At 37.5% G+C, this 24,247-nt stretch overlaps 1 protein-coding gene across 1 annotated transcript; it reads left to right on the top strand.

Moving 5' to 3' along the window:
- The first annotated feature begins 7,660 nt into the window (after nucleotides 1-7,660).
- On the top strand, nucleotides 7,661-24,120 carry LOC127770981 (uncharacterized). Its single transcript, XM_052296743.1, has 39 exons — nucleotides 7,661-7,873; nucleotides 9,053-9,105; nucleotides 9,282-9,381; nucleotides 9,569-9,676; nucleotides 10,524-10,640; nucleotides 10,841-10,991; nucleotides 11,258-11,505; nucleotides 12,253-12,435; nucleotides 12,627-12,703; nucleotides 12,815-12,932; nucleotides 13,379-13,462; nucleotides 13,669-13,761; nucleotides 13,843-13,944; nucleotides 14,104-14,169; nucleotides 14,613-14,708; nucleotides 14,799-14,906; nucleotides 15,914-16,027; nucleotides 16,119-16,205; nucleotides 16,485-16,613; nucleotides 17,272-17,470; nucleotides 17,578-17,718; nucleotides 17,829-17,872; nucleotides 18,009-18,092; nucleotides 18,904-18,972; nucleotides 19,063-19,139; nucleotides 19,556-19,625; nucleotides 19,817-19,966; nucleotides 20,151-20,222; nucleotides 20,395-20,539; nucleotides 20,688-20,752; nucleotides 20,859-20,924; nucleotides 21,378-21,471; nucleotides 21,553-21,589; nucleotides 21,683-21,740; nucleotides 22,484-22,594; nucleotides 23,078-23,145; nucleotides 23,313-23,379; nucleotides 23,466-23,534; nucleotides 23,622-24,120. Exons 1-39 carry the CDS (start codon nucleotides 7,793-7,795, stop codon nucleotides 23,700-23,702), a joined length of 3,882 nt encoding a protein of 1,293 aa, XP_052152703.1. The 5' UTR covers nucleotides 7,661-7,792; the 3' UTR covers nucleotides 23,703-24,120.
- The last annotated feature ends 127 nt before the right edge of the window (nucleotides 24,121-24,247 follow it).

Below are 24,247 nucleotides of genomic sequence, written 5' to 3'. Positions count from 1 at the left end.
ATGATGGATCCCACACAGATCATGAGATTGCTAGTGCTCGTGTCCTGCAAACCGACGGTCGGACCGTCGGAGGTACAGCCCTAGAGCGGTACATGAACCTAAACTCTGAAGTCTAAAGGATAGTGGCTGGTGTCGGAGCTTAATTAAAGAAGTATAACAAAACACGGGAGAATAACGCAATATTGTGGCCGATTTTTGCAGCTAGGCCAACCTCCGTCTGAAAATGTTAATATATAGGGGGCGTTCAAGAGTCAACAGTTCAAGCGACTTATTACAATTAGCGATAGGCGTGATGTTGATCGCATTTTCTTCTGACAGGAAAGAAAACTGTATTGTGATACGACTACGTACATGACGTCCGTCGATGTTACCGTATTGTGTTATTATCCTGTTGTCAGGCAGTTACAGAGAACATAGGCTGTGTTTAGTTCGTATGCCAAAACTTTTTTACGTATACGGCTACATATTTAAAGTATTAAACGTGGACTAATAATAAAACAAATTACAGATTCCGCCTGTAAACTGCAAGACGAATCTATTAAGCCTAATTAATCAGTCATTAGCAAATATTTATTATAGCACCACATTGTCAATTCATGACGTAATTAGGCTCAAAAGATTCGTCTCACGATTTACATGCAAACTGTGCAATTGGTTTTTTCGTTAATATTTAATGCTCTATACATATGTCCAAACATTTGATGTGACGGAAAAGTTAGAAGTTAGAAGAAAAAAGGTTAAATCTAAACAAGGCCAAATATTGGTGGTAAAAAACGAACACTTAAGTTTGGTGAAATGGACAAAAATAATAATATGTGTATTCTTTTAGGATGATGTTCTTACTCCTTCCGATTTCATAATTCTTTATGTTCTAGATAACGATGCGGCCTCTAAAAATAACTTTGACTATGTTTTTATTATAATATATGGTAAATAAATATATTTTTTTACTTTGTAAAACAAATTTATACTTTCTCCGTTCCACAATGTAAGTCATTCTAGCATTTCCCACATTCATATTGATGTTAATGAATCTAGACATATATATCCATCTAGATACATTAACATCAATATGAATGTGGGAAATGCTAGAATGACTTACATTGTGAAACGGAGGGAGTATATGTTATTCTAGCATCTAAAGTTATTTATAGTTATAGTTATAGAAGTTTGACCACAATCTTATCCAAAACATCAAGAATTCTGGAACCAATTGGAGTACAACATATCCTTTGGAAGACTACCTATGTTGGTTTACAGCTGTATCAGCTAACACTATAATTTTATATTCTTATCCATTTGATAGGGATACCCACCTTCTTGACCTATTGGATTCTGATAGGCTAGATGTGGATCTTGTCCTTTGCTCTAAGGGTGGTCTCTATCAGGCTAACCGCATACTTTAATTGAAAACCTAGTAGCTTGACGTTTGGTGTTAAAGAGTGTAAGTGGCTAACCCGCGAAACTCATTTATAGATCAAAATAAGTCGTGAATCTATTTATTTTGATTTATAAGTTAGCAGGGTTCGTGGTTTACTCATTTATATCCCTAATTGGTGCGGCTCCATTATAGTTCACCATACTTCGTTGGCTTTGCCACCACCATCTGTTTCAGCAAGCCGGCCGAAGGGTCTCGTAATCTGCCCTGACACATCTCTACTGTGAACAACTTATAGGGAACTTAGCCCTCAAATAACCCAATTAAAATTCGCTTCTTATAGAGATTTGAACTCAAGACCTTGGGGTGCTACTCAGGTCACTACAACCACTAGGTTAGCTACATGTCCTTTCACAACTCGAATACCTCTTGAGGAGTCGATATCTTAATTCCGGGTGAGGATCCTCTACCATAATGTCATTACCATTACAATCACTATAATGTGGGTCCCAGCCTCCTATTACCCCATACGTCAATGCTTATAATGATAGTGCCATTATAATAGAGGATGTGAACCCCTTGATCCCCTACCTTATCAATCTCGATTACCTATTTTACAGCTGAAGTCAGTGAACACATTAGAGAGCACTACTAGCTTGCCACTTCAAGTAATAGGGTCAATCTATAATGCTAGCTAGAACAGTTATGCCACTATAGCTAGAAAATGAGAAGCGTATCTGATTAAGAAAAAAATGACTGAGGGCCTCTTAACATCCCCCGGTAAAATTTTACGTCCTATTGCATCGAATGTTTGGACATATATATGAAGCAAAATATAAACGAAAAAAATAACTAATTACACAGATTACGTGTAAATTACGAGACGAATCTTTTAAGCCTAACTGCGCCATGATTTAACAATGTGGTGCTACAGTAAAGATTTGATAATGATGGATTAACTAGGCTTAATAATTTCGTCTCGTGATTTACAAGCGGATTATGTAATTTGTTTTGTTATTAGATTACGTTTAATACTTTAAATGTGTGTCCGTATATTCGATGTGACACGCCAAAACTTTTACGCATCTTAATCTAAACACATCCTGAAGTACTGTGGTGCATGTTATGAGCTAGTGTGCCCAGAAAAAAAAAATCAATCTTTGGGACGACTCAACGCACGCGAACACAGGAAATCTTTAATTGACTCTCCTGATCAGATTAATGTGGTTGCGTGCGCCGAATCCAGTTTGTTAATGGGACAGCTCCAAACGGCACTAGCAAATTCCAATTAGCGATAGGGACATGCACCACCACCATAAGAAGAAAATGGAAGGCGATGAGATGTTACTTCCCCGAATATAAGAAGTTTTAAGATTGGACACATTTATTAAGAAAGTAAATAGAAGTGAGTGGTGAAGGGATTGGATGAGTAGCGAAAGTAGGTGGGAAAAATAAATGGTGGAGGGTTGTGATTGGATGAATATTTTTTCCCCTTCAGAGACGGATCCAGGAAAAAAAAAATTTAGGAGACTCAATTACATAGTTTTTTCAAGTTTCAGCCATCTAAGGATCTTTAGTTTATTATTCATGGTGAAAAAATTAAAGAGGATGCTTCGGAGGTATCCATAGGTCTTATGGGTGTAGGAGGACTCGAGTCCCCCTGCACTCTCATTGGATCCGCCCCTGGTTCCCTTGTGTCCCGCTTCCTTCTTTGAATCTTCGATTGGATGCTACTGTAATGGTCTCGTTAATTGCACATCAGTCGTCCATCAAGCATCGACGTCGGTGTTGTGTTCTGTGTTGGTGAGTGAATAGTGATGACCTCAAGTCCCTGCACATACGTACTAGTACAGGGCTACGTACCCGCTGCTCCATTGAGACTTGAGAGTATGGAGGAGGAAGAAACAGTTGAGCGGGAGTACCTGCGATGATCGATGGTTTTCCCGGGGCCTAGCTAGTTTGCAACTTGCATCAGCTTGTTAATTATAGGGGATGGCAACCTGATTGATAGCTGGATGATCAGATCAACCACCACATACGCAGGGAGAGCAGCTCGTCTGGCTAAGTCATAGCAGCCTAGCTATGATCCTCATGGTTTAAGCCCCCCGTCTAATATAGATTGTTGAACAGTACTGCTGCAATTATCCGATTAGTTATAAAGATGAACTAAATATTCTAAAGAATATACCAGTAGAAGAAATTTTTCAGAACGAGCCTACCTTATTATCTGCTTTAGCAATAAGCATTGCTGATAAGCTAAGGCTGAGTTCTTTTGCCCACCTTCGCAACTCACCTCTCTCTTTTTCGTGCGCACGTTTTTTAATTTATTAAATAGTGTGTTTTTTTGCGAAATTTTTCTATACGGAAGTTGCTCTAAAAAAATCATATGAACTCATTTTTGAAAAAAAACTAATACTTAATTAATCATGCGTTAATGCATGGTTTTGCTTGTCAGAGATGAGGGGTTCGTAACCCATCCTCCAAACGCTAAGAGTATTGAGGGAATAAAACTCATTGATCCGTGAACCTATTTTGGGGAAGATATGAAGCCTAAAAATAATTTTATTTTCAGAATAGGAAAACATTTTTTAAATCGTGGAGTGAATAATCTTGCTAATGATGTAAAAATTACATGGCCTTATCTGGCAGACATACATAAATATATAGCTGATAGTACAATAGTTTGCTTGCAACTCCAAGCTAAAATAGGAGCATTTAACTATTTGTCACTTATAGTTAGCGTTTAATATTTTATCACTTATATGTTTATGATATATGGTTTAGATGATAAATTATTAATTGTAACATCTAAGGTGGTAAATAAATAAATATCTCTAAGGCTTTATTCGGTTAATCTCCGTAAAAGAGAGATTGGAGACGATTTATTCAACAACTATTGTGCTATGGAGTTATTCCCTCTCAAACTCTCCAACCATTTCCAATCTCCTCTGAACCGAACAAGGGCTAACCCGAAGGAACAGAAAAGAATGACGGCGGCTGTTTGCTGCCTGTGACTGCAGTTCTATGACGTCGACGAGGACGCTCGGTCGTCGTCACAACAGAATCATGCCACATTGCCACTGCACCACTGCTGCTCTTTGCCTTTTTCGTAGCACGAGCTGGCTTAAGATACTGTTTGCGCAAATTGAGATTTGAGTACTAAGAGCACGTACAATAGCAGACTCTTAGCCAGCTGTAAATATATTTTAATGAGATAAATGATGAGACAGAAGAGCAGCGGGCTACAGATCTGTAGCCAGCTACAGCACGGACTCTAAGACACACTGTGTGTATGATAGGTGGGACTATATATTAATAGTATAGTAAGCAACTATTGTATGAATTGACTATTAGATTAGACTTGCTCTAAAGCACTCGCAATGGAGTACTAATGGGCTAATGGCCTTCCAGAAAGGCAGAAAGAATAAAGACAGTCAAATTAAGGGCCACTGCACTTCCATTCCTCCCACCCATCCACCACGATGGAGCGGAAGGGGAGCTGGAGTTTGGTTGGTAAGAAAGGGACTCGCTCCATACACGAACGTATTTGGTGCAAAGGCAAATCATTACTAGTAGCATTAGCACTAGCAATGCTGCATGCACGATGGTCATGGAGCTTTGTTGACGTACGCCTGTTTGGCGAAGAAGCGCGAATGCAGGGAGGCAGGAAAGAGGGTGCTCCATTACCTCGATGATGATTTGATGAAGGTTAGAAATTGAACAGCAGCTGCTGACGTTTTGAGATTAGAGAGCTAGCTTATGATTAACCACCATTTTCTGTCTGTATGCCAACAGTTTCGCGTATCATTTTTTTAGATAATGAAAACTTTATTGATCCCAGTCATTCTGAGAATATTTCTAGGCCTCTGCACTATGACAGTGCACACAATCAGTTTCACATATTTCTCTTTTATAAGAAAGGTTAAACTCTTCTGCTTGCTGAGATCATGGCTTCTGAGTTCTGACACGTACAAATAAGAGCATCTCCCGTGTACGAGTAAAATCAAACCATGCTTGAAAAAAAATGAATGTTATGTGTCAGAGTAAAAATCGACCACATAAGAAGAGTCGAACTGAGTGGTGAAAAGGTGGTTTGCAGCCGTTGGCTGACTGCACAGGAGACGGATGGACGCATGTGATTAGAGATTCTTTTCTCTACATCATGTCCTATGATCGATGTTACACATTGCAGCTAACGAACAAAATTTTGTTCTAATCGAACCAGGACTACAGGTGTGCCCTAAGCGTAGTGAGTTCTGACACGTACAGATAAGCGTAGCTAGCATGCTCCTGATCAAACTGATGGACTATGATTCTCTGACACACGCCATTAAAATGGGTCAATGAGCAACATGAAAAACGCATCAGTTTTTCCTAATATCCGGCAAACGGTACGTATCTGACCAATCAAATTGTCGAAATCAATGCTTCACTTCTTGTATGGCTGAGTTTAGTTACAAAATTTTTTCTTCATACTTTCAGTTTTTCTATCACATTAAAACTTTACTACACACGTAAACTTCCAACTCTTCCACCATATCGTTCCAATTTTAACCAAACTTCCAATTTTGACGTGAACTAAACACACCCTGTATGTAAGAGATCTCAGTCATTCAGCGCATTCCAATTGCATGGTAAGGGGGAAGACGCCACCGTTATCTTTGACGACTACTATAGTGTACTAACATTGTTCTCTTAAAAAAGGTTCAATATTTTATTCTTTGTTTGGGCTTTTTTTTAAGTCGGCCTGTGCTGTTTGTACTCCTGTCTAATATGTACAAACAGACCCACTTATTGTTGTGTTATTTTATTTAAAAAAATAGAAGAGGAAGCACCAGTAGTACGGTAGTAAAGTCGTATTTAAATCTTGATGTCTACAAATATTACATTACTGCGTGGACTGTCAATTTAATTTATCGAGGCTAGAGAGTTGATGGTGGTTTCTATCTATTTCATTGTGTTAGGAGGTGCATTTGTGGGTGCGTGAGTGGTGTATGTGTGTAGTGATATATGTGTGCGTATGAGTCTTTCATAGTTTCATGTAATCGAGAAAAAATTAGTGGCGACATGCATATTTGGAAAACCATACTTTCACTGGCTGTAATATTTATTAACCAAATTGCATCACCTTATTTATTCCTAGCATTTTTTTATATTACCTTAATTATTTTCTAGCCTTCGGATCTCTTGTGAAGTTATCTTAATATTTCAGCATTGGATGATATATGGAGATAAAATTTTTGTAAAGCACGTGAAGTCAAACCGTTTGCACACAAAGCAAATTCACCTTGCATTCTCATATTTACTTATCGTTATACTACAATTTCCCCATAGCAGTGCACGGGTTTTATCTAGTTCATAAGAAAGTCCAGCATCCTAAACTATTTACTTATCGTTATACTACAATTTCCCCATAGCAGTGCACGGGTTTTATCTAGTTCATAAGAAAGTCCAGCATCCTAAACAAGGTTATCATAACTTAGCCTACATATCCTCAAGGCTTAGTTGCTGTATTCGGCATCCTTAGATATTGTTGGTGCAACCCATACCCCATTGGAAAGTAGAGAGCTCCTTTGAATTTAGGATTTTTGTAAGGTCTTTTATCGAATTAGTTAATTTCCTCTAAATTCTTACAAAATTCCTCCATTGCAAAGGAAGCTGGAAACTCCCCAGCCTTAATGTTGGTGCCAGTTCATCGAAACGGTAAGTGGTAACTTCACTATAAAAATGAGAACCACATATGGGCGTGAATCTATCAGGGTGTTAACAATAGGAGAAAAAAATTGTTGGGACAAAGATATAGCCTGTTGCAAATTTTAAAGGAACAATATAATAAAATGAAATACAAAGTAGAATTGTTCAGGCACCATCACTGAGCATTTTTCCTTGAAAAGTTTACTTATTTCGTTATATTGAGGCCACATCCAAATCCAGTTCGTTTACCAATCTCACCCACCATTCCATTCCCAAACGCATCAGGTCTCCACGGGTATCCCACCGACGGATGGGCCCCCACCACATTCTCCGCGCCAACACGCATTAACGTTCTGGAACTCTGGACCACTGACATGCGGGCCTGCTTAACAAAGATCAAGAGGGTATATATCACCCACAATAAAATAGTAGTACAGTACTACTAGTACACATTAATAATTAATAAATCAGGAACGAAATCTTTTTTCCTTTGTTGTTTTTCGGCGTGAGATGGTGGTGCCACCGCTCATCGTCTCGGCGGTATATATATCGGCGGAGCCAGTTTTTAGTCCAGAAAGTCCAACCTTCCATCCCGGCGCCAGAGCGCCTGTGGACCCCATTCGCCTAGTCTTCCACCTCCTCCCACTGCGGCATTCCGCGCCCACGCTCGACGAGATTGGGAGAGAGAGTTCGAGTTCGAGTTCGAGATCGAGAGAGGGGATGGCGCTCGTCCGGCGCCGGCGAGGCGTCGCCGGCGGCGGCGGCCCGGCCCTCGCCGCCGTGGCGGTGGCTCTGATGCAGGTGAGCACCACTCCCCCACCGGTTCGACGGGTAGCGCGGCTAGCGCGCGTGGTGTTGGCCGTTCGGCGTGAATGGTGTTGCGCCGTTGCGGGGCGGAGGAGGCGGCCGCCGTCGCCGTCGCCGTCGCCGCTCGAGGGGCTTGGGAGTTTGCGTCGCGGCTGCTAGTTTGAGTTGGGATTTTTGTGCTGCTGATCAGGATTTGAATCCTTCGTGTCCCTGTCAGGAGTTGTTAACTCCGTTCCTTCCTAATTTTCATGGCTGAGGTTTTCGGTTCGATCATACGGCGAGTATATTTTATTCCTACTAGGTCGTTTTTCCAAGTTGTTCGCTCAAATTTTTACTGCGTGTTCTTTTTTTTTTACCTTGCTTTGTCGTTAGTGTGCATATCCATTTGGAATTCTGGATGCTGCTTTTGGATTGGTTAAGAGTTTTGGAAGCATCCGAGACTCCATGTTTGCTGCAATGTTCGGCCAATTTTATATACGCTAGTAGTTTCTGGTATGAACGGTGGTCCTGGATCGGAGTTTGGAAGACTGGAACTACGTGTGTGTGTTTTGCCTCATTGGTATTGAAGCGATCGTCATGTGTTCTGCTACAGCCTACCGTTTGGTTCATCTGAGCTGTCTGGAGTTTAATTCGGTTGTTTTAAGTTCACTTTGCGTTTTTCTATTGGTTGTAGCATGGCGGTGCTTTAATCTCTGTTTGGATTTTTGTTTTCGTTTCATATATTGTATTGAAATGTGTGCTGTTGCCACGTAGTAGATTGGAATTTTAGGTTTTATGGGATTGATGTTTGCCCTCACATTTCTCAATTATCTCGTATTTTCATTGGAAATTTATTTTAAACTGGCTAGCTAAATATGTAGTGAAAGCGGCATAATAATTCACAACTTGGCTATATTTCCTAGGCCTGTTGAAGTTTAAGGATGATATTAGTTCTGTCAAAATATCAGGCTGAATATCACAAAGTTTGCGCTTCAAATATTTTGGATTTCAAAAATTTTAGCCACGTTACCCCTCGATGGATTGAAACATTAACCGGTTTACACCAATGCCTACTGCATAGTAGTAGCGCACATCAATACAAGATGTTGAATGGTTGTACTTCAGTTTATTCATGTCTTATCTAATTGTTGGACTTCAATAATACTGTTTGAACTACATTTTCCTGTGATGCAGCTTGTTTTTCTCGTGCCTCCTACAAGAGCCCAGCAATCTAATGGTACTTCAAGGTAATTTGTCAAGACTGGTCTCTGTTCAACCAAGAGTATCATTTGTTAGATCATCACTTACTTGATAGGTCCTGCATTAGGACTATATTTTTCTGCGCTTAGCATGTATTATGGTACCATATTCATTTTTTTTTACATAAGGTACCATATTAATTTTGTTGTGTTTGCTTCCGTAGGGTTGTACCTGCAGAAGGATACTGTTCCATGTACGGTATTTGTGCACAGCGAAGTGATGGGAAGGTCTTGAACTGCGTGAATGCAACCAAAGCTGTTAAGGTGACAATACATCATAACCCTTTGGTTATGTGCTGTCAATATAACATAGCAAGGGAATCACTGTCCTACTACTTTTCTCTTGGTCCTGTTAGAAATCATAATAGTTTTCCCTTAACTTTGCATAGAATATGTACAATTATGCCAATATGGTTTAGCTTTTTATGAAATGCTATTGTTGCCTTTCCAGCCAGACACTTTGTTTTCTGCGAGGATTCAGAGTTTGTGCCCAACTATCACTGGCGATGTCTGTTGTACGGTAGATCAGTTTGACACATTACATCAACAGGTGCAACAGGTAACAGTCTATCTGGCCATTGGAGGAGAATATGGACTATGCCATATCATATATTCATATCATCATTTTAGGAAATATGATCACCCAGGGAAGTTGTCTTAAAATAACAGCTCACTCACACTGATTGCATATAACATAACCTTTGGCAGAATGCCGGATGAATTTTCACTGCATTCATTATCCACACATTACTTCTCAAAACAATTATTGGTGAACCCATAACCAGCCAAACATGAGCCTACCCTATTAATGACATGTTTCCTTTGTTTTATCATGAGACTCTTATTTACTCAATAAATTATGTTATTCATTCCAGTTATAATAATCAATGGTCACTTACTAAATCTGGTTTTTTGATCAAAGAATACATTTCAAGAAGTTTCTAGGTTGACTTGTATCTAGAAGCAAATGAACCAATGTCAACAAATTTCTTATCCTAATGGTTATGATTTGATGTTATTGGTCTTTGTTTTGCTATTTTCTATTCCTTATGTAATTCTTAGCAAGTTATGAACTTATGATGCAATTAAATGGTTACCTTTTGAGTTCATTTTCCTGTTGCATATAACTCAATAATCTATTTGATTCTATTCACAGACCATGTTCTTCATTCTGCTGTGGCAGTTCCAATGTATTCTTAAGAAATCTTATCTCAGTTGATCATGCCATGTTCTTCACTATATTGTGGTATTCTGATATATTCTTAATGAATGTTTTCCGAGTTGAACAAGTTGATTAGTTTTTCAATGTATAATGATATAGCATCTCCTTCACAATTTCTATATTAAATGGCTATGCTCCAATAGAGTCAATTCTGTGGCAGTTGGTAACTTCAATGTTTCTGCAGGCTATTCCATTTCTTGTTGGATGCCCAGCATGCCTGAGGAATTTCTTGAATCTCTTTTGTGAAATGTCTTGTTCCCCAAACCAAAGCCTCTTCATTAACGTGACTTCAGTAAAACAGGTCTCTCTTTTCTTATCAAATATTCTCTGCGTAGCAGTATTTACGAGATTTTCTGAGGGCCTTTTTTCAAATATTTTTGGTGCATATAATTTATTTTCATTTGCATTGTTTACTGCTAAACATATTCAAATGATATATGGATTGATAACTTTGTATCCTTATTGAAATTTACAAGCTATACTGCTCTCTGTTTATTTCAGGTTAATAATACTATGACTGTTAATGGCATAGATTACTATGTAACAAGTACCTATGGTGAAGAGCTATACAACTCCTGCAAGGATGTTAAATTTGGCACACTGAACACACGTGCAATGGATTTCCTAGGTGGAGGCGCTAAAAATTACAAAGGTAAGAGGGTGTGCACTTGAGTACTTCTGTCCTGATGCTTATTAAAATGTCCAATTGCAGCTACATTTCCTGCTTCCTTCTCTTTATGGAAAACTCATTTTTGGCACTATTGTCTATCAACCCATCTATATGTGCATTTTTCTATATATACTTTTAAGCTTTGGTACTACCAGGTTGACAGTAAACTATGCAATTAGGATGCGTATGTTCTAAACAATCTAATATGGCTCATTTATAATTAGTGGTTTCTATACTTGCTATTGCAGAGTGGATGGCATTTATTGGGCGACAGGCCGACCTTAATCAGATTGGTTCACCTTATTTGATAACATTTCCATCCGATATTAGTGGTTCGACTGCGGTGAAGCCGCTGAATGCTACAATTTATTCTTGTGGAGATCCATCTTTGGGCTGTTCATGTGGTGATTGTCCTTCTTCTTCTGTTTGCACGGGATCCTTGTTGCCTCAGTTGAACACAGAAACCTCCTGTTCAGTTAAAATGGGTTCTCTGAAGGTAGCCACTATCTTGCTATTGACATCTATGAACAAATGCAGAAGTGATTTAAGCCTAATATACCATCCTTTCTATTTCTTTAACAGTTTACAATGTTGCAGTATTACTTTTGCTAGTAAGTAAAAGGAAATTTGTATTACTGATAGATGAGGAGCAGAGGTTCCTTGTTAATTGAGTTGGCACTAGCCAAGTGGTCTTTGGTTATGGCAAGTCACATGGGTCAAACACATATGTGATAGAATGCAAATGGACTGCATGTGTGCTGTCATACTGACGCTATGGACTAGATATAGATGAATGGGTGTTGATTTTCAGTGCCCACACACCTTTACCATGTGCCTGTGGAAGCACAAAAGATTTAACTCTTGACTAACACTCTGTAGATGGTTATACATAATTTTCATAAAACACGTGCTACCATCTTTGGTGATGACAAATTAATTGGTTTCCATGTCTTCTAAATGTTAAACTGCACCTCATCTACATGTAAAGGATGATCGGAATTGCACCCTTTCTACATAGAGGATGGTCAGTTTTCAATTCTCATTTCTCTTACAAGACATGCCATATTATTGATCTTATGACTCGAGAGTATCAACTTTGCTTTATGGGTTTAAAATTTGGAAGCATAAATAATCTTGGATTATTGGTGATAGAGGTTTCTCTTTTATTTTTTTTCATCTTTAAAAAGTTATGGATTTTATTTGTCAAGTAGTCGTTAACTGTCATTCATTTTGATATCCACAGGCCAAATGCTTGGACTTCTCACTGGTGGTTGTATACCTTGTGTTATTGTGTATATTTTTATTTGGGGCATTCTTACACAGAACACGAAGATCTGGCATCTTCTCACACACAAAACCATTGAAAAATGCAGAAGATAAGATCCACTCAAGCAACAATGGCAAGGTTCCTGATAGCTCTGCTCAGGTTCTTTTCTGTCATTTTACTATCTAAGTTTATACCTTGCTTGCTTATCAAACTATTTGTCTCTGGTTCCTTCTAGCATTTCCTTAGGTCTTCAATTCTCCAAAAGATTCCTGCATAGTTCCAAGATAGTACTTCAGTTCTTATATGTTCTAAATCTGTTATGTGATTTGATGGATCTCTTTTCATATCAGGTGTCTGAAGCTGCATCCGCTCCTGTCCAATCAGCCCATCCTTCTGTTATTCAAACTTACATGTCAACTTTCTTTAGGTTGGATACTATTGCCAGTTATACTCAGATATTTTTTTAAAAAAAATGTATTGATAAAGTTATATTATTGCTGGTGTTAGGTACTGTATTAACCTGTTCAAAGTATTGCAGGAAGCATGGGACATTTGTTGCTAAACATCCTCTTCTTGTGTTATTTGTATCCTTGCTTGTCCCTACCCTATTATGCATTGGTCTAATTCGTTTCAAGGTTGAAATACGACCAGAGAAGGTATAAAGTAACAACTCTTATTTTACTATTGCTGAACAGCAACAATCATACATAATTAATGATTCTGTTTTTTATTCAATTTTAGTTGTGTCAATTAGTTTGATGTTACACTTGTGTGGAAATTGAAACATGAGAATAACTGAGTAGAATTATAATTTATTGTACGTGTACATACTTCATGTGTCTTTATGACGGGATTGTCCTTAAGGCTGTAACTGTGGCATTGTTGTAACTTGTAAGCATATAAAGAGATATATCTAGTACCTGTCATTGCTCCCCGTAGGAGTCTTTTTGAGAACAATTACAACCGTGGTACACATGAATTGACATTGTTAAGAACAATGACATCATGGTACAAGAGTTGAATTGACATCATTTAGAACTAAACACGTTTGGCGTAATTTACATTTCATTGATTTATGATTTACCTCTTCCTTTGTTTGCAGCTTTGGGTTAGTTCTGGAAGTCGGGCTGCTGATGAGAAGCAATATTTTGATAGTCATCTTGCACCATTCTATAGGATTGAGCAGGTCTTTTCATCTCTTGTGAATTTGTTTTGTTTTAGTTTAACATTTATTACACTGTATTAACTTAGTTCATGACTTCCAGCAAATAAACTAACTATTTTTCCCGTGTTGACTTCAATCTCTTATCCATGCTTTTTTGGTCCTATTTTCCATTTGAGGTTGGATATTCTAAACCGTAAATTTTGTTGTCAATTATTTTCTAACTGCAGCTTGTATTAGCCACTTCTGCATTTGGTGGTTCTGAAGCTCCTACAATAGTCAATGACAACAATATGAAATTACTATTTCAGATTCAGAAAAAGGTACAATATCCTTATAGTAATTTGATGAATTCCATACTGCACCTTCCCTTGTGGTTCTCATGTCTCTTTTTAATTGCAAAGATTGATGATCTGCGTGCAAATTATTCTGGGTCAACAGTATCTCTTGCTGACATCTGCTTAAAGCCGCTTGGTACAGAATGTGCTACACAAAGTGTTCTACAGGTGATGAAATGATGATTTGATAATATGATTAGTATCTACTATCTAGTTCATACATGGAAATCAACTCAATTCTGTCTTGAATATACATAATCCTTCCTATCCCTTGTAATCCTATGCTTACCACACACAAATATTAAACTGATATTTTCTTCATTGCAGTATTTCCAACTGGATCCTAAAAAGTATGATGATTCGGGTATAGACCATGCTAAGTTTTGTTTTCAGGTATATCTCTAGAGTTGAAATCTCCACAGGTCCATGTTTTTCTGGTAATCTGAATTATAATCTCACTGAAATTGGAGATTTCAACTTATGTAATTTCAATTTTGTTATATTTTCCTATTTCAAGATACAACATGAACTTTTAATAAAAGTATTTATTGCTTAAGTTGTTAGGAAGATTTAATTCAATACGGTCTAAACTCCGAAAGGAAAATATAAAAGAATACTACTACATGAGTACAAGACAACCCTAGACTACCTCTACAATTGCATAATACCACAATTACCCATACTCGTATGCTAGTGTACAAACTACTATTTTTCAACTTTGATGATGGTGCATGCAGACACCACACTAAACAATATTGTTGGGATATTGGATTGTGTTCTGTCAGTTGGTTGTAAATGGTTTCTCTAAATACTTAACAATTTATACTGTATTGCAGCATTACACTACTGAAGAGACATGTTTGAGTACTTTTCAGTCACCTATTGATCCTAGTACCATATTAGGTGGTTTTCCAGGAAACAATTTTACTGAGGTAGTATCCTCTACACGTTTGTGTTGAAAACATTTTCATGGATTCATTCTTCTTATGCACCATTTCTTATCAACCTCCCATTGTTGCCAGGCTTCTGCATTTGTAATAACATATCCTGTGAACAACAAGGTTGAGACAATAGGACAGGAGAATGGAAAAGCTGTGGCTTGGGAAAGGGCATATGTTAATCTTGTCAAGGTGAGCAATTTCAGTCAGTTTATAAGCTTATATCTCTGCTAGCAGATCTCCTACAGTATCAGTCCAACCATTAACTCATTTCTGTTCTTTACAAGTCAGCTCCCTACAATTTCTTATAAGCAGATTCCGTTACAGTACTTCCCCACTTCCCAGCACCCACTGCCCTTGCATTTGGTTGATCATTAGTTTGTAAACTATCCAAATGTTCACATTCTTGTGAAGCACATTAGAGAAAAGTTGATTATGCATGGCTCCGCATATTCCGAGATTATGGAAATGTGAAGAACCCAGATACTACGATTTTAAGAGTTATGGGCTTTGTATCAGGGAAAACATTCTCTGCTGAAAACTAGCACTATTGGTGGTTTGGTTATTTGTATGAACTGGTGGGGAATTCCAGAACTAAAAAAATCTTAGATTTTATTATAAAATATTTAGCAACCTAAATCACAACAGGAAAGTAACTTGGCCTGATGGTATTTGAGTACTTGTGGTAGAGGCTGTGGGTTTGAGTAAGGCAGCCTCCACATTTTTTTCCTTTTCTGTAAAACTTCAAATCCAAATTAACAAAATAGAACACTTCTTTTATGAAACTACTAAATTATTTTGGTTACCAGGGTAATAGTGGGGTGAGAAATTCCTCTATCAAGATATCAATCACTGCTCAGGACATTAGCTAGGAACATTATTATATAGTTGTTCTGGTTTTCCTTTCCTGCTGTTGTGAGTTAATTCAGATGGCATGTGGAATCTCCTAAATGCTTTGATCTAGGAAATGTAGTTACCTGTCCGCTCATGTCATTTGTATGAAAGTGGTTCAAATTGTTTCTGGGACTGATTTCTCTATTATGATTTATAGCCTGTAGTATTTGCAGATTCTCTTTATATAGTTTTTTCACCTTCAATATTTTGTAGATTCTTTCTTTGACCTTAAGAAGTAATAATCATCTTCTGGTCATATCAATCTATATACCTTTCAAGAAGAAGGAATTGTAATTTTTTTGCAGGAAGAAATATTGCCAATGGTATTAGCACACAATCTTACAATGTCCTTCTCATCCGAGAGTTCTATCCAAGATGAATTAAACAGAGAGAGTACAGCTGATGCAATTACAATAGTGGTAAATATCTCACATATCCAAGATTCCACATTGTGGAACATATATAATTTTCAGCTGTTTTCTTATTTTTTGCCCCTCTGATTGAAATCAGATTAGCTATATTGTGATGTTTGCCTACATATCATTCACTCTCGGAGACCGTCCTTCTCATTTGCTGTCACTATTTGTTTCATCAAAGGTATGGACGTGACACATTCAACTTCTTTTAATCATTCACGCAGAAAACCAGAAACTTGTTTCTTATGCTTGCAGTATTATAAGAATCATCTAAAAGATTTATATTTATTGGCATTTTAAACTTTGTGTTACTTAAATACTAGAGATATTGTCAATATTACTTATAAAAGCTAGCTGAAAACTAATCATATACCATAAGTTTGTGATACTTTACTATGCAAATATTTCTTGTGTTACTGGGCATGTGGACTTTGCCTACATTTAACAAGGTAGATTCCAGGTCCTTCTTGGCTTGTCTGGGGTTGTCCTGGTGATGCTTTCAGTTCTAGGATCAATGGGATTCTTCAGTGCAATCGGAGTGAAATCAACTCTAATCATAATGGAAGTAATCCCGTTTCTAGTATTGGCTGTAAGTCTTCTATCTTGGTACTTTATTCTCTAATTTACGCACTTCAATCCTATAACGTTCTTTTCTGTTTTTTCCTTTATCTACTACATCAAACAATAAAATATTTTATGCCCTAAACATTTGAGATGCAATATAGCTACATCATGCTTATTATTGAATCATCTGCTAAAATTTGGTTTCATATGATATTATCATGCTTAATTCTTGCTGACTATGATTAATAATATTTGATTTTACTATGAGTGCTCTTCCACATACTGAACTAGTTGGTGTCTATTTTGAATTGCTTGCCGTGGAATCGTTTGTTTATCTTTTTAGGAAATTCTTTTCTTGTTGTATCCACCATTTTTTTTCTTACTGAAAGTCATTTTGATATCTTCTTGTTCAAAAGGTAGGTACCAGATCATTGTACCACTAGACAAGCTGGGTGACATTTATGTGCATACAGACTTTGCAGTATTGGTCCTGTTCAGAAGCAATTGCTGTGGCTGTGGCTGCGGCTGCTGCAACAGTGCTTCTATTGCTAGTATTGTTGCGCTGCTGTGTCAGCAGCTGCATCGGAGTCGCAGCAATTGCTGCTGAATGCAGCTATTGTTCATAGTAAGGTGCTAGATTGATATTTCCTGCGAAATAAACTTGCTATTCTGATTGTGGTTAGGTCGGTGTGGACAACATGTGTATCCTTGTGCACGCTGTCAAACGCCAACCAGATGGCTTGGATTTGGAAGAACGGATAAGTACTGCATTGGTGGAAGTTGGACCATCCATTACATTGGCCAGTTTGGCTGAAGTTTTAGCTTTTGCTGTGAGTGCAATCAATCCAATGCCTGCGACCAGAGTATTTTCCATGTTCGCTGGTTAGTTTCCTTATATCTCTTGCTTTTATCTCTACTTGGCATTTTTTATAAAACGAAACGCTACTTGGCCTTTTGGAGCTTATTTCAATCAACCGTGTCTTGAGCAGCATTGGCGGTGCTTCTGGATTTCCTTCTCCAAGTTTCAGCTTTTGTGGCCCTTATTGTACTTGATTTCAGGAGGGCTCAAGATGGAAGGATTGATTGTATGCCTTGTGCGAGAGTAAAATCGAGTGTTGTTGCTTCTGATGGTAAGTAGCCAACAAAATCTTGCATTTGCAAAGCAACAAAAAGGGGTAAATGTTTGGCCATTTAGACTTTCCTCTAATGGTTTGCTTTTTTAATGTGTTGCAAACTTTAGGTGGTAACCACCAGGGGCTTCCTTTGCTTGCACGATACATGAAGGTAAATCTATACATTTTGCACCAGAGCAAATGCTTCCATTCTCATATTTTCAGTTTTTACCTTTTAGCCATGTTTTAGGTTCTGAAGATTTTCTTTTTCTTAATTGATAAACTTCCACTGCTCTTTTTTCCTGTAGAATGTCCATGCACCAATTCTCGGTTATCGGGCAGTGAAGTTTGTTGTGATTGCTGTGTTTGTAGGATTTTCATTTGCAAGCATAGTAAGTTCTCCTGTTTTATGCTCACAGGATCATGGTTATTGATTATTGTTACTAATCTTATTAGCTAGCGTCTTTAAGTAGTTTATATCAGATGAACATATGAGTTATAATTTATATGTAGCGATCTGGACCAAATGAATGAACGAGACAAAGTGTAGCCTTCTGACTTCTGGAAGGGATGCCCTCACTGACAACTTATCTACCTTAAAAGAAAAGAAGAGAACACATAGGACAAACTTTACTTTTATTTCTTTGATGTCTTAATTAGAACGATTACGGGGGAATGGGTTTTGGCGTTTGTTTTTTTTTTCTAAGGTACCTACTACAGAATACAAGATTTAATTACTATCAATCGATGTTCTAGCAAATATTTATAGAGAATACACATGAGAGGGCTGCATATCTATGCATTTAAGATAGAAACCAGTATTGTGTTAATATGTACTTCCTCCGTTTCATATTATAAGACTTTCTAGCATTGCCCACATTCATATATATGTTAATGAATCTAGGCATATATATGTGTTTAGATTCATTAACATTTATATGAATGTGGGCAATGCTAGAAAGTCTTATAATATGAAACGGAGGGAGTAGTAATAAATCCCACAGCCACATTATTGAAGAACATCTGCCGTATACTTTTGATGGCTTCATCTTTTTCCTAATCCTTTCATTGCTTTAGTTATTTTCATTTTAGTTGAACTGTGCGATCATCTATCCTCTTGTTAATATTAATATTTTTATGTCTCCTGTGTGCTCCTACGAAGTTATGTTATTTCTCACTTGTAGTGTTCCACCTACTTAATAGGCATTGTCCACTAGACTGCAACCAGGATTGGAGCAGAAAATTGTTCTACCACGAGATTCCTACTTACAGGTTGGCTTCCACGCCTATTCTCTTGCCAAGTTTTTATGGATCTCCAATCATCTGCCTGTTTCAGGATCATTCTCACTATAATATTGACAGGATTATTTTGATGATCTTGCAACATACATGAAAGTTGGCCCACCACTATATTTTGTCATAAAGAACTTCAATTATAGGTAAACCGTTTTTTCATGAGAATGGCTGCAATGCTTCCCTGTATGTCCTTTTAGAACACATAATATTTCCAAATAATTTAAGGAAAACAGTAATATAATAATCAATGCTACTGCTGTTATAGTTTCTTCAGTTCGTCAAATACTCTACTCCCTGTTGTGTATGATTTTTGTGCCCAGCACATATATTTCTTAAAATAACATCAGGTATTAAATAATCCCGTTGCACATCATTGTGTCTTTCCCCCATCCATTCTACAAAGTTTCTCTTTAGATTTCTTAATAAATGGGGAGAGTTCAAAAATTAATTAAGTTTCCGTGTTTTTGCATGAGCTATTTTGTTCAGCTCTTCTGAGTTGCATGATTAACTATTAACTGAAATTTAACCTGGTTCCTAATTTGTTTTATATTGTTTACAGCTCAGCATCAGAACATACAAATAAGATATGTTCAATCAACCAGTGTGATTCAAATTCTCTTTTAAACGAGGTATAAAATTGGTTGTGTTTTGATGTTTCAATAAAGTCCTTTTTCAGTATGATGAATACAAATTCTAGCACCAGAATGATGGTAGTTCAGTTTAGTTGCATGACACATTCCAGAGATGAGTGATCTAACCACAGATCCTCAATGATTGGAAATACCACACTCTATATAACATGATGATTACAACAATGCAGATAGCAAAACAATCATTATCTCCCGAGACAAGTTACATTGCTAAACCTGCTGCCTCATGGCTTGATGATTTCCTAATATGGATGTCTCCTGAAGCGTTTGGATGCTGTCGGAAATTTGTTAATGGAAGTTATTGCCCACCAGATGACCAGGTTCAAGATTTCACCTTTATTATTTTAGGGTAGTAATTCATCCTTACTATATTTGTATTAGTTGGAACTAAACTAACCTACTCCTTTTTATATCAACAGTATGGATAACCCAACAAGGCTAATGATTTTCCTGCACTTTCTAGTCTATTTTATGGTGTGTAATATTTCAAATTCTGATTCGCAGCCTCCATGCTGTCAACATGATCAAGACTCAAGCTCATGTAGTGCAAGTGGAGCATGCAATAATTGTACAACGGTAATAATCTGATCAATTAATTACAGTTTGCCACATTATGTACTGCCGTGTCCTATTATGTTTAATGGATGTAATTTATTTTAGGCACAATCCACACATGACTATATATAGTTCGTAGTATATTTTAATTGCGAGGGAATCATGTCTGATCTACTTTGCATGCTCGTCTCAGTGCTTCTTACGATCAGACTTGCATAATGGACGCCCATCCACAACTCAATTCAAAGAGAAACTTCCATGGTTTCTTGACGCACTTCCGTCAAGTGATTGTTCTAAGGGTGGCAAAGGAGCTTATTCTACAAGTTTGGACCTTAACGGTGTGTAGTATATGCAATAATCTACCTTATTATTATGCTGCCTTTGAGATTTTTGCATGTAATTTATACGATGTAAAACGACTTTAATTGATTCAGTTACAGTGTAATACTTCCTCTGAACATACTTGCTACCCTATTTCCTTTTCAGGTTATGAAAATGGCATTATACAAGCGTCAGCATTTCGAACATACCATACTCCTCTCAATAAACAGGTAATGCATTTAAATGAAATGCAACCTGCCATATCATCGTTGTTGTCCAATTCCAACATTGTCAAATGTAAGTAAATATGTGTGCTCTACCTTTTGTCCTATCTAGAGTGATTATGTTAATTCTATGAAAGCTGCACGGGACTTCAGCTCTAAAATGTCCAAAGAATTACAGGTACTTCCCTTTAACTGTTTCATATAGAAGGATGGTTATTGATGGATGTATAGGAAGAACTAATTTCAAATATCATTTTTTTGGACAATTAGCTACCGAATGTTAGAATTGTTTGCTTTCTTGATACACATTTTCCTGCGGCTTATAGAATTAGATTATGTGCTTTTAACCCTTAAACGGTAGGATACACCCAGAAGAGTAAGTTTCCTTTGTAAATAATTAATTAATACAATAGTAAACAGCCACTGGGTCATGCTGATTATTTTGGCCTTCTGCTGAGAAAATTATGCCTAGATTTGAAACTAAATTATTGCAGTTATGATCTATTTCAAGAGTTACATCCTTTTGCATGTCCTTGGAAAGAAAATTCAAGAGTTACAGGTTTATGATGTGCTCATTATCTTTTCAACTATGCTTTTACAATAATGTTTTCAATGTATATTGGCTGTGCAGATGCAAATGTTCCCATATTCAGTATTTTACATATTCTTTGAGCAATACCTGGGAGTATGGAAGACGGCTATCATGAACATATGTGTTTGCCTTGGTTAGTTACTAAGAACAAGATCTATCTCAGTTTGTTGAACTTTTATCTGATATAGTCGTTTTTGTTCAAAACAAATGGCAGGTACAGTGTTTGTCGTTTGCTTCGTAGTCACAAGCAGGTCAGAATCATCCTTGGAAAACCTAGCACTAACTATTTTCCGTTTCTCTTCAATCAGCTTGATTTCATAATTGATTCTGCCTATTGATTTCAGTTTGTGGGCTTCGATAATCATTTTAATAGTGCTGGCCATGATAGTACTGGATTTGATGGTATGTTTAAATTCATAGCAATTAGCTATCTGTATTGAATATAAATGTGCTAAATCAGAAGTAGTTTTAAAAACGAAGTAGGTTCATGTTGTGATTCGGTAACCTGATTAGCTCTTTTAAAAATAGGATCATATCGATACCAAAATTATATTCCCTCCATCCCAAAAGATAGCAAGTTTTAGCCTTTGGCACGGGTTTTAAGGAGAGGGGTAAAAGGACTTGGTTGCCTCCTCGGGGTGAGGTATAGGCCCAGACTAGTTGGGGCCATAATAAAGCCAAGAGCTAGTAGGGGTAGTATGGGTAGTTTAGTGGTAAAAGTCACCTTTTATAAGTACTAGGCTGTTATATTTGGGACAAAGAACTCTAGAAGTTGTTATATCTTGGGATGGAGGGAGATTCATTCATATATTAGCGAAAGTATGCACCAGTTAAATTGATGCTACATTGTGGAATAACTGTGCTGATGCATAAAAGAACCCATAAATCTCATGAAGGCACCCTACATTGCTTTGGTTGCATTACTGACCTATGTTTACTGGTTTCCTGTATATGCAAAGCTAGTAAGTGTTAGGGAGTTACAGTACGTCAGTAACAATACTGCTCATAGTCTTTTCTAAAACATTTCTAGATAGTCACTTTTAGATGTCATTATTTCTGTTGCAATCTCCATTAGAAAATACTAACGTCAGTTTCAATTTTCTTCCATATGATCGCTCAGCAAAATTCCTACATATTATTGGCAGGGAATGATGGCTATCCTTGGCATTCAGCTCAATGCAATTTCTATTGTAAACCTTGTTATGTCAATAGGAATTGCTGTTGAATTCTGTGTTCATATCACACATGCCTTCATGGTAGGTTCGTTGTAAATTTGGAATTTCCAGTTCTAAAATATATTTTAGTATGTCTGAGTTCTGTGATTATTTGGAAAGTGTTGCCCTTAGTCAAGATGCTTTTTTTTAAGTACTACTGTGCTTAGTTTTGTTTTGAAAATAGTATTTGGAAGATTTGGCAGAGAGAATCAAGTACCACACTTAGTCCACTTCTACAGAAACCGTTAGTGGTGTGCACTTGTAATAAGCTTGAAGACTTCAGCTCCTAGTCACCTCGATTTTGTACCATTTTAAACTTCAGTTTGATAGTCTGTATGACACTGGAGCTACGAAAATGATAAAGCAATTCTCCTGGCACTAAATTCATACTTCTACCCAATAAAGTAGAACCATAGAAATAGGTTTGAATGTAAACCTACTTAGCTGTTAATGTGTCTTTCTCTGTCTTAGCTGTTCTTTTCCATTGTCATTCTGAAACCCTTGATGACATTCTTTGAGATGCAGATAGGCATTGGAAATAGAGAAAGCCGTGCAAGGCAAGCTCTATCGACGATGGGGGCTTCTGTATTCAGGTTAGCCATCTAGTTCCTGCTTGTGCTGTGGAGAGAATATTGACCCGAGCAAGAAAACACAAGCTCAATCATTTGAAGAAGTTTATTCTATTTTTGCATCTGGTATTCTGGTTGCCGTATTTATAGCTTTGTATTATCTTGGTCTCATATGCGCCTTGATATTTCAGCGGAATCACCTTGACCAAACTTGTTGGAGTTATTGTCCTACGTTTTGCAAAATCTGAAGTTTTTGTGGTATTTACATCTGAACCGACAGTTCTTAGCACTGTATTCGGATTGGAGCTTAGTTTAAAGGATCTGTTTGTTTATCCAAATGACAGGTATACTATTTCCAAATGTACTTAGCACTTGTCATCATAGGCTTTCTGCATGGCCTTATCTTCTTACCGGTTAGCTTCTGAATCATCACCCGTCCTCTCTTGTCGTCTGCACATGAACATAAACACAGTTTTCATACCTTGAATTACTTTTTTCAGGTTGTTCTGAGTTTGTGTGGCCCCCCTTCAAAGGTGATGAAACCTCTCGAACAGAGTCAACCTTCAGCTTCGTCCGAGTAAAGTTGACAACGGGAGAATTCACCCAATTGAACATCAGTACACCAGATAGGGATACATGGAAATCAGCCATTCTGAAACTCGCAGAGCATCCCTGTGGTCATCCATCTCTCCTGGTGCGAAGTAGCAGTGCAGTGTACAGTATTTCTAGAGGTGCAAGCCATTTTATTCTTATACTTAGATTCATAGGAAAAAGGGTTGTGCATTAGTTAAAGCTCAGTTTACAAAACTAGATTAGATAGCGTCTCCACACGGAAAAGGGTAGCAGCGGGGTGGCTTATTCGCATTAGTAGTTTGAGTTGGTTCGTGCGGTGCATTTGTGACGGCGCTTTATTCTAGCATGACGCTCTGCTTTCATGTAACGAGAACAAGAGAACGGCGAATGAGTTGACAATGTTTGAGCCTTTTGTGGATTCACACATTCTGTAGCTGTATGGTACTGTGGTGTAAAAACTTGTTGCATTGGTCCATCCCAACCAAACACCAATGGGTGGAGAACTGTGTTACGTAGTCTGTTACTATTGTCTCCAGTGTTACATTGCCACCTC

The sequence above is a fragment of the Oryza glaberrima genome, chromosome 4 (genome assembly GCF_000147395.1).
Source record: "Oryza glaberrima chromosome 4, OglaRS2, whole genome shotgun sequence".
NCBI lineage: Eukaryota > Viridiplantae > Streptophyta > Magnoliopsida > Poales > Poaceae > Oryza > Oryza glaberrima.
Note: the sequence above shows the minus strand (reverse complement) of the source record. Positions and strands in the feature narration are given on the sequence as shown.